This window comes from Pinus tabuliformis, chromosome 5_1, assembly GCF_031772625.1.
Source record: "Pinus tabuliformis cultivar Carrire ecotype Pingquan chromosome 5_1, CPIR1, whole genome shotgun sequence".
Taxonomy (NCBI): Eukaryota; Viridiplantae; Streptophyta; class Pinopsida; order Pinales; family Pinaceae; genus Pinus; species Pinus tabuliformis.
In genome coordinates this window covers 356,185,613-356,199,856 of record NC_142305.1, presented here as the reverse complement: position 1 = coordinate 356,199,856, position 14,244 = coordinate 356,185,613, and the positions used below count along the sequence as shown (strand labels likewise).

At 32.8% G+C, this 14,244-nt stretch overlaps 1 protein-coding gene across 1 annotated transcript; it reads left to right on the top strand.

Moving 5' to 3' along the window:
- The first annotated feature begins 794 nt into the window (after positions 1-794).
- Positions 795-1,598, top strand: LOC149164926 (uncharacterized). Its single transcript, XM_089431033.1, has one exon. It carries the CDS (start codon positions 1,025-1,027, stop codon positions 1,532-1,534), a length of 510 nt encoding a protein of 169 aa, XP_089287159.1. The 5' UTR covers positions 795-1,024; the 3' UTR covers positions 1,535-1,598.
- Positions 1,599-14,244: the final 12,646 nt, after the last annotated feature.

The following is a 14,244-nucleotide window of genomic DNA, read 5'->3' as shown; positions in this document are numbered from 1 at the left end:
AATATGGAACCTAGGTTTGGTTAACAACCATTAAATACCGAAAATGATGTCATTAAACGGTTGTTTTGAACTTCTTAATCTCAATAAGTTCCAATTCGTAAAATTTCGTTATAGTTCCATGCCTACGAAATTAAAAGCCCTGCTCTAAGGATGTGTAGTTTATGTGGAAAACCATAGAGATTTACTTATTATTTTGATAAAATTTGGTAGAAATTTTTAGAAATTGAAATCAAAGTGACTGGCTGAATTCATTTCCATTATCAAAAACATGGTTAACACACTTATAAAAAAAATTATAATTTAGACTTACGTAACAACGATAAAATAAAAATAATTATAATTTAGGCTTACGTAACAACGATAAAATAAAAGCATTGAACATGGCCACTAGGCCGTTTCACATGTCTTGGCTTCTAGATATGATAATTGAAATTGACGTTATCAAAAACATGGTTAACACACTTATAAAAAATAACTAAATTATAAAAATTGAGGCTACGTAACAACGCTAAAATAAAAGCATTGAACATGGCCACTAGGCCGTTTCACATGTCTTGGCTTCTAGATATGATAATTGAAATTGACGGGCCACAGCTCAGAACAATTTTTTTTGGACACGTTAAGCCCGGAGGTACATTGCTATCACGTCATTGCAAGTGTCCTCCATAATGATACAAAAAGTACGATGGGCGTTGGTTGTAGGGTAAAGAAATTATTTCATACTTCCTGTGTGGAATTGCGAAATAAAATTCCCGTGATTCTTTTCCCACCTCGCGATAGGTTGTCTACGTGTTTCTTTCTGGAACCGTATAATTTCAAAAGACCCGCAGGTGTAACGTTGCAGGTTTATATTTGATGAAACTTGTAATCTGAACCTCGTGTATCCAACACCATGGAGGGTTCTGTATAAAGTGCCTACCCTTTGTCAAGATTTGCATATGGTTAATTTTGTTAGCTTCTATTATATAGACTCTCCACAGAATTGTTAGAAATTCCTTCCGAAGTTCAGACCTATAACATAAATATGGCGGAGAAGGTCTCTAAAGGGAAAAGCTCAACAGCACGATCCTGCAGTTCTAAAAGATCCGCAGCTGGAGCGGTGAAGGTAGTCCATATTTCAAACCCTACTAAAATGGTCAAGACAAGCGCATCTGAATTTCGTGCTGTTGTTCAGTCCCTTACTGGTCGAAAAAGATCCACTTCTTCCAGTATTCAGCGTGAAGAAATGCATTTGTATTCTGATAATCAATACATTCCTCAATTCGAGTCTCCTAAGATGTTTGTAGATGAATTGCAGTGTTTGAATTATATGAAGCTCTCTGAATCTGCAATTATTGATGATAACAGCACTGTGAGTAGCTGCGGCAATGTCAGACATCATGGCGATGTTAGCATGTCGGAGGAGTGGCAGGTTAAGCCCATCCAAAACCCTGATTATGTACTCCCGCAACATCAGATTTCTGAGACCCTAGAAAGCGTAGGAGGCACGACGGATGTTGTGTTTGACATTTTTTCACCATCAATTCTTTTCTGAGTTTCAGTGTTTGTAAAAGACATGGACCATCCACGAAAGAGTTTTACTGTTGATTTCCGAGATTGATAGGTCTTGCCTCAATGGCGTTTTCTATGTTTCTATTTTTTTGAACTTTTCTTTGCCAAAAAAAGTTTAAGTTGCATATATAGATTCAATATTCTGAAAAGTTCTAATACAGTTAAATTGTGGAAAATTCTGCTTTGAGATTTTAGACGAATAAAACCTGAAAAACCCGTGAAAATTTCTCCTTTAAGATTTTAGACCAATAAAACCTGAAAAACCCTTGAAAACATACCTCAGATAGTCTACTTCTTTGTCTACCAACTACCTCTGTGTACGATTGATTTCTTTTTTAAGGTATTGTGATGCGGAAGGTCTGCTATGCACATTTTTCCTCGACGTTCACCTAAATCCGTTTATTCGGGATCTTGTGAGTTGCATGTACATCCATTAAAAATGCCTTTCATGTTTCAGAAATATCTCCTATCTCTATGGAGCTGTCATTCATATTTGAGTTTAAAAATGTTGAGAAAGCGCCACTGGCTCTTAGTCTAATCACCTTGCTACATGCCCCAGTTGATGATGGGTGGGTACTAATGCTGTTGATGAGATTTTACAGTATGATTTTTTTCATTTAGTTATTTAATTAATTTATATTATATAAATTAAATCGTCTATAAATGAGATTAATCTATAATAAAAATCAAAACACTTATTTTGTTATACATATAAAATTTTCAAAATTTAAAAAAAATCATAATAATTAATTAAATTTTAATTTTATTTAAAATAATAATAATGATTATTATAATAATAAAAAGAACTAACAACATATATTTTTGAGAGTTAAAAGATCTTGTTAACATTTTAATATCCACAGGTATATAGTAGGAGTGAAAGTCTACACTTTTAGGGACCACCAGAATTTCACCTGACTTAGGTTTCCTAGGTTTCCTTGAATAACAAGGATGAATCGTCCTACATTTATAGACAATAAACAGTTATGGACAATATTTAATTATAGTTGTTCCCATTGGTAATTTTCTCATTCTTATATATATATATATAAGATTAGTAACTATGGAAATTCACTCTTAGAGATTCTTAATTTATAAATAAACTTTGTTCCAATACCATAAGCTGATACCATGAATTATCAATTCCAGATACCAAAAAACCAAAATTCATTTCATATAACTTTATTTATATGATATATTTTTTTAATTAATAAATTTAATTAAAATAATAAAAAAGACACAATTACCAAAAATATTTTGAAGTATTCTATTGAAATAAAGTTTTTCCCAACTATAATTATAATTTTGAAAACCATATTTCATCATAAACATATCTACTCACATGAATTTATAAATTTAAACATGATTCTAAATTAAATAAATAAAAAGTTTAAATTAAATTTATAAAATTATTTGAAGCTTTTCATTTATAGGAGGATAGTGGAACTTACCGTTTTCTATATTTTCAAGCGTAACGATTAAAGCATCTCAAGTAAGTTATTAAAGACATTTTTATTACAATGCTACTCCGAAACTATATATCGATGGGAGAGAAACGCACACTACTTTTTCGCCGGAAAGAAAAATAATTAAAATAGGTAAAATGCTGTTCTTACAGAAAAACAATATGTACTCTCCTCTCCAGTGGCCTGAAATAAAATTAGCAGGACATTGAACACACCAGGTAGGTAAAGAATTTTTTATCCAATGGCTTTAGTTAATAAATTATGTCTCGTTGATTTAAAAGATCCATTCACTGTGAAAACAAACCGTCTAAGAAGTATGTCATGCTTCAATGCAATTCATGTAACGAAGAATGCATTTCTTATAATTTCGTTACTTTCACTAATTGATCGATATTGATGACTTAACCTTACTTTATTGTAAATAGACCTTGAAGGACTGATTTGGTTTTGGGGATGAAGTGTAGAGGAAGAAATTCTAAAGTAAATAATCTTTACTGTGGAAGTGTATTGAACATAAAAGTTAATTGACCGTTTTTTGGATGCCTATGAAATCAGATTGGAAAACCATAAGGTGAGAGAGACAAAACTTGTTGCAAACATAATGTCACGTCTAGTTGAAGTGAGATATAACAAGCTATCAACTAGACTTTTATATAGTGTGGAATCAACTAGTTGTGCTACATCTTCTTTGCTTCTTTTTGTGCCTTAAGCAATTGGTGTATCCGTAGGTTTGAAATTGGTCATTTTGAACTTTTTGATCATATCAGTGGCATATTTTTGCAGAGCAGAAAAAATTCCATTAGCAGATTGATGAATTTCAATGCCTAAGAAGTATTTCATGAATCCTAGATATGTCATATCAAACTCTGTTTGCATTGCTTCTTTGAAATCTTGTAACATCATATTTCCTGTATAAAGAAGATCATCTACATAGAGGCATACAATCAGAATTTTACGTTTATGCATTTTGGTATACAAAGTTGGCTCATGATTGCTTCTCCTTAGCAGATTAATGAATTTCAATGCCTAAGAAGTATTTCATGAATCATAGATATGTCATATCAAACTCTGTTTGCATTGCTTCTTTGAAATCTTCTATCATATTTCGTGTATAAAGAAGATCATCTACATAGAGGCATACAATAAGAATTTTACCTGTATGAATTTTGGTATACAAAGTTGGCTCATGATTGCTTCTGCAAAAACCACTTTTGATGACATAGGTGTCAATGCGACTGTAACAAGCTCTTGGCGCTTGCTTCAAACCATACATGACTTTCTTCAATATGTATACCTTATGTTCCTATCGTTGAACTTCAAAACTAGGAGAATGCTCTACATAAACTGCTTCCTGCAATATACCATTTAGAAAAGTAGATTTTACATCAAGCTAATAGAATTTCCATTTGAGTTGAGCTACAGTTGACAAAATGGTTGTCATAGTGTCTAACCTTGCTACTAGAGCAAAGGTTTCACCATAGTCAACACCAAACTATTGTGAGAATCCTTTGGCAATCAACCCTGCCTTATGTTTCTCAATTTCTCTTTTTTCATTAAGCTTGGTCTTATATACCCATTTTACACCAATTCTGGTTTTGTCTCTTGAGAGATCAACTAATTCTGAAGTCTCATTCTTTTCTACGGTAGCAATGTCTTGGTTCATTGCATCTACCCAATGCTTTTCTTTAACTGCTTCTTCAAAATTAGTTGGTTGATATGAAAGAAGTAAAAAATTATTATGCTCGTCAAACTCATGCACTTCTTTTTTTCTAATTGTCTTTTGAAGATATTGAATGACTTGCCATTTTCATAATGTTATGGTTCTTCCTCAACCTGAAATCTTGGTGGCTATTGTGGATAAAAATATTGACCTGAAGCTTCATGAATATGATGAGACCAATATCTATTTTAAAAAAGATTACGTCTTTGCTTGAAACAAACTTCCTTGTAACTAGATTATAAATTCTCTAGGCCTTTGACTTCTCACTATAAGCTATGAAAACACATCTTTCACTCCTATCTTCAAAATTCTTTCTTAGCTTCTCACGGACATGTGAAAATTCTACTGATCAAAAAATTCTAAAGTGAGATACATTTACCTTTTTACCATCCCATGTTTCTTGAGGTATTGTATCTTGGAGAGTGGTTGTTGGAGATCTGTTGAGAACATACATTGCTGGCGAAACTGCTTTAGCCCAATAGTTGTTTCATAACTTCTTCTCACGAAGCATACATCTAAGCATGTTCATGATTAATTGTTTCTTCCTTGCTGCTACTCCATTCTACTGTGGAGTATATCTTGTTGTCTTTTCATTATGATTTCTTCTTGTTGACAAAAACAAGTGAAGTGATTGGAGTTGTACTCTCCTCCTCTATTGGATCTGAATACGTTCAAATCTTTTACACTCTGTTTTTCTTCTTTTGCTTTGAATTTTTTGATCCTTGAGAATGTATCTCATTTATTTTTGATAAAATACACTCATTTCTTCCTGCTATAATCATCAATTAATGTCAGAAAATAAAGACTACCACCAATATATTGTGTTTTCATTGTACAACAAATATATGTATGGACAAGCTCTAATGGCTCTTTTTCTCTAGAGGAAGATGGGGGAATGTTATCTCTTTTATGCTTGGACAGAACACAAATTTCACAATTACAGTCTTGCTCATTCATAGTAGGTAGACCAATGATGATTGACTATTTCTGAAGTGGACTTAGACTTTTGAATGGTATGTGGCCATATCTAGAATGCCATAACTAAGATTCATCTATCCTTGACACATTGTGGACAAAAGACTGTGAGATGTTTTGACTTCTAAGATTCAAAGGAAACATCCTATTCTGTTTTTTTTTCAACCTTAGCTGTCAATCTTCTATTGGGAGGTTTTTTATAGATATAACATGTGTTCCCTTGAAATATTACATCATGAGCATGTTCCATCACGTGTCTTACACTAATGAGGTTATGCTTCAGATTTGGAATATAATAAACATTATGAATGTATTTCAAATGATTTTGCTAAGTAAGAATAGAAACAATACTGTTTCCTTCATCTTTAATGCAAAAGAAATCTCCAAGAGTAATTTATAATGTTATGGAATCACCAAGATATGAAAACAAAATTTTGTTACCTGTCATATGATTGTTGTTGGAAAAAATTAATTGCTTAATAAAAACACAACTAATCTCCTAGACATCAATTATCAACCCAAGGAGCGTGTTTTTATTTCAAGGAAATCAAAATAAATATATACAAGAGAATACCAACAACTAACAGTGGTTGTACATGATTATGTTCTGCGCTATCAAGCTCATTTGATAAGAAATACAATGTAACACTTGAAAAACAATACAAAATTAAAGAGAAGAAAGTAAATGACAATAAAATAATTATGATAATCACATGAATTGAATCAATATTGAATTAAACCATACCTTGCAAAATTGGAATTCTAACCTATTTCACCAAACATAATTGAAATGCTAATCTAGAGCAGTAAATTAAATGAGATCTAGAAATTGCAGGAAACAACAAATATGGAAAATGCAACAGCTAACAAATTATTTGATTAAAAAGGAAATTTACTTTAAGTAATAAGAATTGAAAATCTAAGGAAAAAACACATAACTAAACTGCCTTAGATTCTCAAGGGAGCACCTCCTCCAAGGTAATGTGCCCAAGTGCCCAAGACACACTTCTGCCTTGAGAAATAACTCAGACCAGATTACAGACAACACATGTAGAACTCAATGGATAGCTTCCTTCATTAAAATATATGAGAGAAATAATTACATAGAATTGAAGTTCTTAGCTTTGCCTCCAATTCAGCAATTGTTCATTATCTCCGCTCTCTCCCTCTTTGATCTAGTTTTCATTTAAATACATAGAGAGAAAAGGGAATTTACAAAAAATTGATTACAAATTGATTTCCATTAGAAATTTTATTATCGAAAAAAAATTGGTCAGCAATATCATATCTGAAATATCTTTCTAAAATATCTTTCCATCAACATTCAGCAAGAACAAGTGGAATTTACTATTGCAATTGGAAGAATTTGGAAAACAGTCGCAACATCAAATATGAGAAAATCACCTTCATAGAACTTTCCATTGCTCTGAATCCAAACTTAATTTTGGAAAAATCTTCACTTTGACACTAATTTGGTTTGTTCTACACAAAACCCATGTCTCATATTTTCAAGATTCATCTTAATTTTCCCGAAACGTCCAATGCAAAATTGTTACTATTTTTATCCCAGTGAATTTCTGAGTTGGAAAATTTGATTATGAGTTAAAGATCAAATTTTCAATCTAGAAGAGATCTTGGAGGCTAAAATAGTGAGTGATGTTATAACAAATTTATTAATAAACCACCATTGGCAAAATCATGCATAATAATCATCAATTTATTAAAAATAAAGAAGAACAATTATTATTTATTCACAAGAGTATATGTAACTATAAAATAGAATTATGTGATAAATTACAATAAATAACATGGTAAAGAATGGTAGAAATGGATGAAATAGACATTAAAAAGTGATAATAACAATGGCAAATTAGTGGCCCAACATCTGCCACAAAATGAACATGTTGCATGTCTTGATGCAAACCAATGCCTCTGTATTAACCATTTTGTAACACAATAATCAAAATTCTCACCCCAATTTATGATATTCATTGAAAAAATGGAATCTTCCTTAAATACTTCTTTAAAACAATAGGTATTCAATTCTAGCGATGCCGATGAAGGTGTAACAATTGGCACATTGACTTTCAACCATATGTATATGAATTTGCAACAAAATATGATACAAGTAACAACAAACTTCATTAACCATTTTCTCAAAAACTACAAACCAGATTTTGCCAAAATTTTGCAACCATATTTTTACTATATTAATGTTTCTCTAGTCCAAAAATCAAATATTTCTCATGCATAGTTTCTGATATATAAGAAAAATGGTTGTAGGTGACAACGCATGATTTTTGGAATTTTACAAATTGAATTAGCTTGAAATTTTATGGGTATGAGTATTTTAATGATACCTCTTTGCCGTCCAAAAATCACAAGAATTGAGTTCATAGTTTTAAAGATATACAAAAATAAATTTTTTCACTGTATAAAAATGAAATTTTGTGCCTTAAATAAGGAAGAAAGGAGAAAACATCCATCATGCATAGCAACTCCTCCCCCAAACTATAGAATTAGCATGCCCTCATGCTATACTAGAAAACAAATTGATGTGGTTTCTACAATCGTTGTTGAAATATATGTTTGGTGTAAAACAACATCGAATAAGGGAGGTTTTGAGTATTAATAAGGAGATCGATGTATGATAAAGAGTATTAATGGCATGGCCATGATAAATAAATGAATAAAGTAACAGTCCCCCAAACTAAAATCTTATGTGTCTCTGAAAAATGCGAAGTGGTAAAGAAGTGGAACTAATTGTTGAAAAACATGAGTGAATAATGCTCAGTGGTTTTTCATGACATTCTCCTAAACTTTTAATAAATCAAAAACTTATGCTATTTTAACTCAAGTTTTACCTCTATAAAAATGTGGAATGGCATGTATGGACTGACATTTGTTAAAGCTTATGTAGGTTGAGCTGATGCTGAAAGTGATGTAAAAGATGGAAGCCATTCAAGTTGAAAGAAAGTAATTACAAATCGTAGCATGGTTTTCTTCCCCCAAACTAATTAGTTTCTGTCTCATCAATATTTCTGTAACACATCTCATTAGTCACATCAATTAGTAATTCATCACCTCAGTTACCTCATTATATATAAAAGCGACATAATCATGTTGTAAATGCCATGGGATAATAATGGAACAGAAAGTTAAACATGCATTCCCTATACCCATAAGATTCAACTTTTATGAGCACAAAAACTGTGAAAATTAGTTATCTCAATATTTTCTTCTCAAGTTCTTACTAATTACCTAGGATTCAAAATAGGAATTAGGCCTCTTTATTCTACCCCAGAATACTAGTAGTGTTGTTAAGCTAGGAATAAATGGTGATTGACTGAGAAAAGCAATTATCTTTACTTAAAGATATGAAACTTGTAGAATAAAGGAATGATATAATAGATGATACAAAATGTCAAAAATAAAATATCCTAAAGTTTCATCCCTGACATGTTTAGTTAATATTTATAACTCAATAATAGATATAAATCGTAATCATAAACATCTAAAAATTGATTAAACATCACCCCATGAACCATGAGTTATATAAAATCAGAAATTAGTTTTTAGAAAACAAGGAAACCAAGTAGATCATAGTATTGAATTAACTTATATATCATAGGCATGGCAATTGTTGCTAGCAGGTGTCCAGAGCCTCAACAGGAATGCTTTTTTAACCCTTTGAGATGCCAGTGTTGCATCTATTAGAAATAAATACATAGTTACAATAGCATTTCAATTTACATAGAACTATACTGAAGATCATTGTTCTTTCTTGGTAACCAATTAATAACAATGTCATTCATGGGAGCTAACAAAATTGAACAAGTCAGTTCGTGATGAGACCTCTTATCCTTCAGTTTTATGACTGAAGGCCATTACACTAGCTTGGTGACCAATACTGGCAATGTCACTCTATTAGGACCTATGATCATGGTAGGTTAGCTCAGGATGAGACCTATTATCCTCCAATCCACCATTTTTGTTTAAAATTCAACTATGGTTATTGTTAATCAATAAAACAATACTTAATAGATATGGTGGCAAGTCAACTCCTTAAGAGCTAGGGATGGAGTAAAAAATTTGTGGTAACCATTTTCAACTTGGGTAATTTTTCCTCTCAAAACCTAATAACCTTCAAATAATTGTTGATAAATATATTTTTGTTTGTTAAGATTGGGGTTGAGGAATAGTTCAATAGATAATGACGAAAATATTTAAATACAATTTTGTGGTCATCATCATAAATTTTACAAGATCAAGGACTTGACAATTTAGGAAAGTTTAAAGTCGGCATGAAGAAATCATCTTTGCATAATTATTCCTTAGAAATAATATTATTTTTATAGAAAAACAAAGATAAATTTCCTACCCAATCATTATGTCAAAGAGGACCTAGAACATCAAAATTATTTCACATGCACTAAGAGTCAAATCAAAAGCGTGAAAATCGGAAATCGTGACTTAGGTAACAACAACCATAATAGAGGGAACAATAACTGCAACCAAGGGAACAAAAATTGTGACGAAGGGAACAAAAACTACGATTAAGGGAACAACAACTATGACTAAGGGAACAACAACCATGACCAAGGGAACAACAACATCGACTAAGGGAACAACAACTGTGACCAAGGGAACAACAACATTGACTAAGGGAACAACAATTGTTTCTTTAAACAGAAAAATAGTTGTGTCAAAGGGAACAACAATTTTTTTCTTTTAATAGAACAAAAGTTGTGTCAAAGGTAACAATAGCCGTAAATTTGGAGGGAACAATGGTTGTGACAAAAGGAACAATAATCGTACCTTTGGAGGAAACAACAGTTGTATCATAAAGAGAGAACCATTGAGTTGTAAGGAACAACAATTGTGCCGAAAGGGATGGCAATCATGATTCGAGGATTATTTATCCAATAATAACATTGTTACATATTACAACCTCGAAACTACCCATGCGATTTTAAGCTTGTAGACATGAAGTATCAAGTATGACTGTGGTAATCCTTCCCCAAAATGAACTCAAAGGGAAATCCTAGCAAGGTGACATGGAGAAGGATTAGCCATCCAACAATCATAGTCACTTTACGAAATAATGAGGAATTAGGAATAAATCATTCCTCACAAAACTTACCATAATAATGTTTAATATTAGATATGAGGCAACCATATACTTGATAAGACTTGGGGAACAAATTGATATATGTGGAGGAACATCGTGAAACTTAAGAACTTCCTTTTTTTATTTTGATGAAGGAACAAAAGATGCGCTTTCGAAGTAAACAACACTTGAAATAGAAAAACATAAGAGAAATCAGAAAAGAAACAACACTTTGTTGAAAAATAAGAAATAAATAAATATCTTAATTTACAACAGTTGTGATTTCAGTTGCAACAATGTTGTTTCCTAAGGGAACAACAATATGTCAATGGTGAATGAATGGAAACAAAAGATCTTTCGGAAAAACTATTTTGTAGCAATGATTTGGATCTTCAAATGCATATCAATTCTTCATTTCTCCTATTATGAATCTATCAAGTAATAAAAAAGCCTTCATGTTGTTTTCTCCATGTTGGTGAGCAATAGCAGGAATAATTTTGTAACAAGGTATTATGTTTAAAAATATTTTTAGATTATGACACCTAGAAAAAATCAAAATCATATGATATTACATTTCCTAACAGGTGTTGGATCAAGTTTCCTTATTTCATTCACATTGTGTTCAAGAATAACTCGTTCATAAATCGACCTTCTTTATTCTCCTTGGACCTGCAAAAAAAACAAGCATCTACCTGCAATAAAATATGAAATCATGGAGAAAGAGAGGTGATCAGGCTCCACTAATCCAAAAGGTATGTAAAAAAATAACAATTAGTTACTGTATAAAACAAATCCATGGTAAAAATAACAAGGTAAAATTAATTTATTACTTGCAGGAGAGCAGTTGCGAATCATGCTAACCTACAGTGTTTTAATCATAACTTCTTCTTTTTTTCATCTGATTTGAGTGATGCCAAAGCCAAATGAAAGTGAATTCAGAGTGATATCTCAAATAGAAACATTTATTAAAAATTTCATGAGATGGTGTGTCAAATTTACCTAGAACGACCTGCATAATAGAGTCATTTTCGATTTCCCAACTTAGACCAACAATTGATATTTTAAGCATAACGTTTTCATTTGATGATGGATTGAGCTGATTCAAATTGGAAATGAAATTAGATTCATGTATATATATATATATATATATGATAGAAACAAGTTTTTAATAGAAGAATAATTGAGGGGTCAAATGTTCTAAGGAACGATTGGAAAAACAAAGTTTTAAGAATGTTTATTTATGATAGGCAGTTAGTATTTTGGTCATAACTTTGTCATACAATGTCAAAATCAGATGATCCAAATCACCTTGTAAACTAACTTCATGGGAAAATATAACATAGAAACATGTTATCAAAATATAGTCATTAACTTTTGTAGAAATGGACTGTCCCAACTCTGTCCTTGAGCTATCTACTAGAAAAACTCTCAATGTTTCAGTCATAACTTTTTCGTTTCATTTTCCAAAGCAAGAAATTGTGTAGGACATGGAGGATTTTGATGATGTATTTGGTTGAGTTGTGTGGACGATTTTGATAGGCAGGCAAGTTGTTTTTGAATATCTGGTGAATAATATGGATGATGTGTTTGTGCTACAAGATGAGGGAAAGTAGCCATGTAATCATAAGATAAGCCATACCAAATTTGTGTAAAATATTCGTGGGGTTTATACTCAGATTGGCATGGTTTTCCTAACATATGTGTATTCCATAATGAATTATGCAAGTAAGAAAATGGAGAGGAAGTGTTTTGAACCTGCTTTAGTGGCTACAACCATCCTCCAAAATTTTGCCTTAGCTTTGTTTTGGAGCCTCCCTACCAACCTTTCATAGTAGCATGTATTGCTTTGTAAAGTACACAAGCTTTAGTGTTTTTCTTGAACAAATACATCCTTTCGATCAAAGATTCATGCATTCCCCTTGTAGCCTGATCACCTGAAATTGGTCCAACTACAGGCTGAGAAACTCCCCCAAGAAATTTCACAATTCTATAGGGAAACCAACATTCCCTCCAGAAATTACATAATTCAATCTGGAGGCCTGTTGGGCTCAAGAATTGTGAAATTCTTCTAGTGAGGCTTTATGTAGAAAATTGCACAATTCTTCCCAGCAGGGTAGCTCAGCTCAGGAATTGCACAATCATGGATAGCAGTTAGCTACTCTTCCCATAAATTGCACAAATCTCCTTGGCAGCCAACCCAGCTCCCATCCAAAAATGCGCATTTTATCCCAGCAATTGAGTAACCTCTTGCATCTGCAGTTGAGAAGCCTCTTCTATGTGTAATCAGGTTGACCAGTTCCACCCAAGACCGAGCAAAATAGATTTGCATGCATGGGATGCTTCTCTCAAGCCAGCATGCAAAGGCATCCCTTGATTGAGGGATTACTTTTAGCGGCTGGAGGTTGCATGCAAAGATCATTTTGGAAACCTCCCACCAAGTGTCTCTCTTCCTAGATTTGTGTCATGTGCATCACATCTTCAATTTTATCAAAAATCATGAACCAGACACTGCAGAGCTAATTCCTCACATCAACCTTCTAGCTTTCACATCCCACATAACATCTAGGAGTCATCGACACATTCAACTCAGCTATTTTGGGGTAAACCTGCTTTTCATATCTTATGTTGCATTTCTAGCGCTTTTTGTGTTTTGCTTTGTATGAATGATGTCTGCTTGATTTCAATGAGCACTTGTTGTCATTTTGATACATACTAGCATGTACTAACACCATTCCTATTTTCATTAACATCCCACTATTGTCGCATGCATGAAACTATTTTTCACAAACGATTGTTGACTCAGCGACTCACCTCACCCACATACATGTTGTTCCGTTTTCTGACTCTGTCATTCACCATTTTCATGCATGATCATTCACTTATGCTTACATTCAGTATCGCGATGCACTCACATTCATATTCGCTTTCAGTTGCCCTTTGGCAGGTCTGGGCAGCCTTGGCCCAGAATTTGCCTCAACAATACATCATTGCGCAATCGTGAGAGGGAAGGCTCTATCTTCCTCTCAAGAAATTCAAATTTTGGCTTAGTGACTATCCTCCAGTTTTGCATTATGCAATTCTAAGGGACAATGACTACTATCTTAGAAAATTGCTCAATGCAGCCACTGAGCCTGTAGCCATTGCCTGCTGAGATTGCGCGTTGTGCAATCCCAGTAGTCAACAATCAGGCTAGACTGTGCATTACGCAGTTCCTGGAGCTCGTTAGCCTACTGACAGCCCATACGATGCCCTGGGAAATCTTGGCAGTCAGTCTCCTGACCTTCCAGTTGCGCAACTTTCATGATCCGTGACACAAGTGTGTTGTAAGTCATTTCTCAAGTTCCTTTTGTTTTTCGACTAATAAATTTCTTTCCCTGATTTTTGCCATGTCTTTAGGTATCACATGTGTTCATTTTCCTCTC

Excerpts from the sequence above, each read along its gene's own strand:
- LOC149164926 (XM_089431033.1), top strand. The coding sequence starts at position 1,025 with ATGGCGGAGAAGGTCTCTAAAGGGAAAAGCTCAACAGCACGATCCTGC.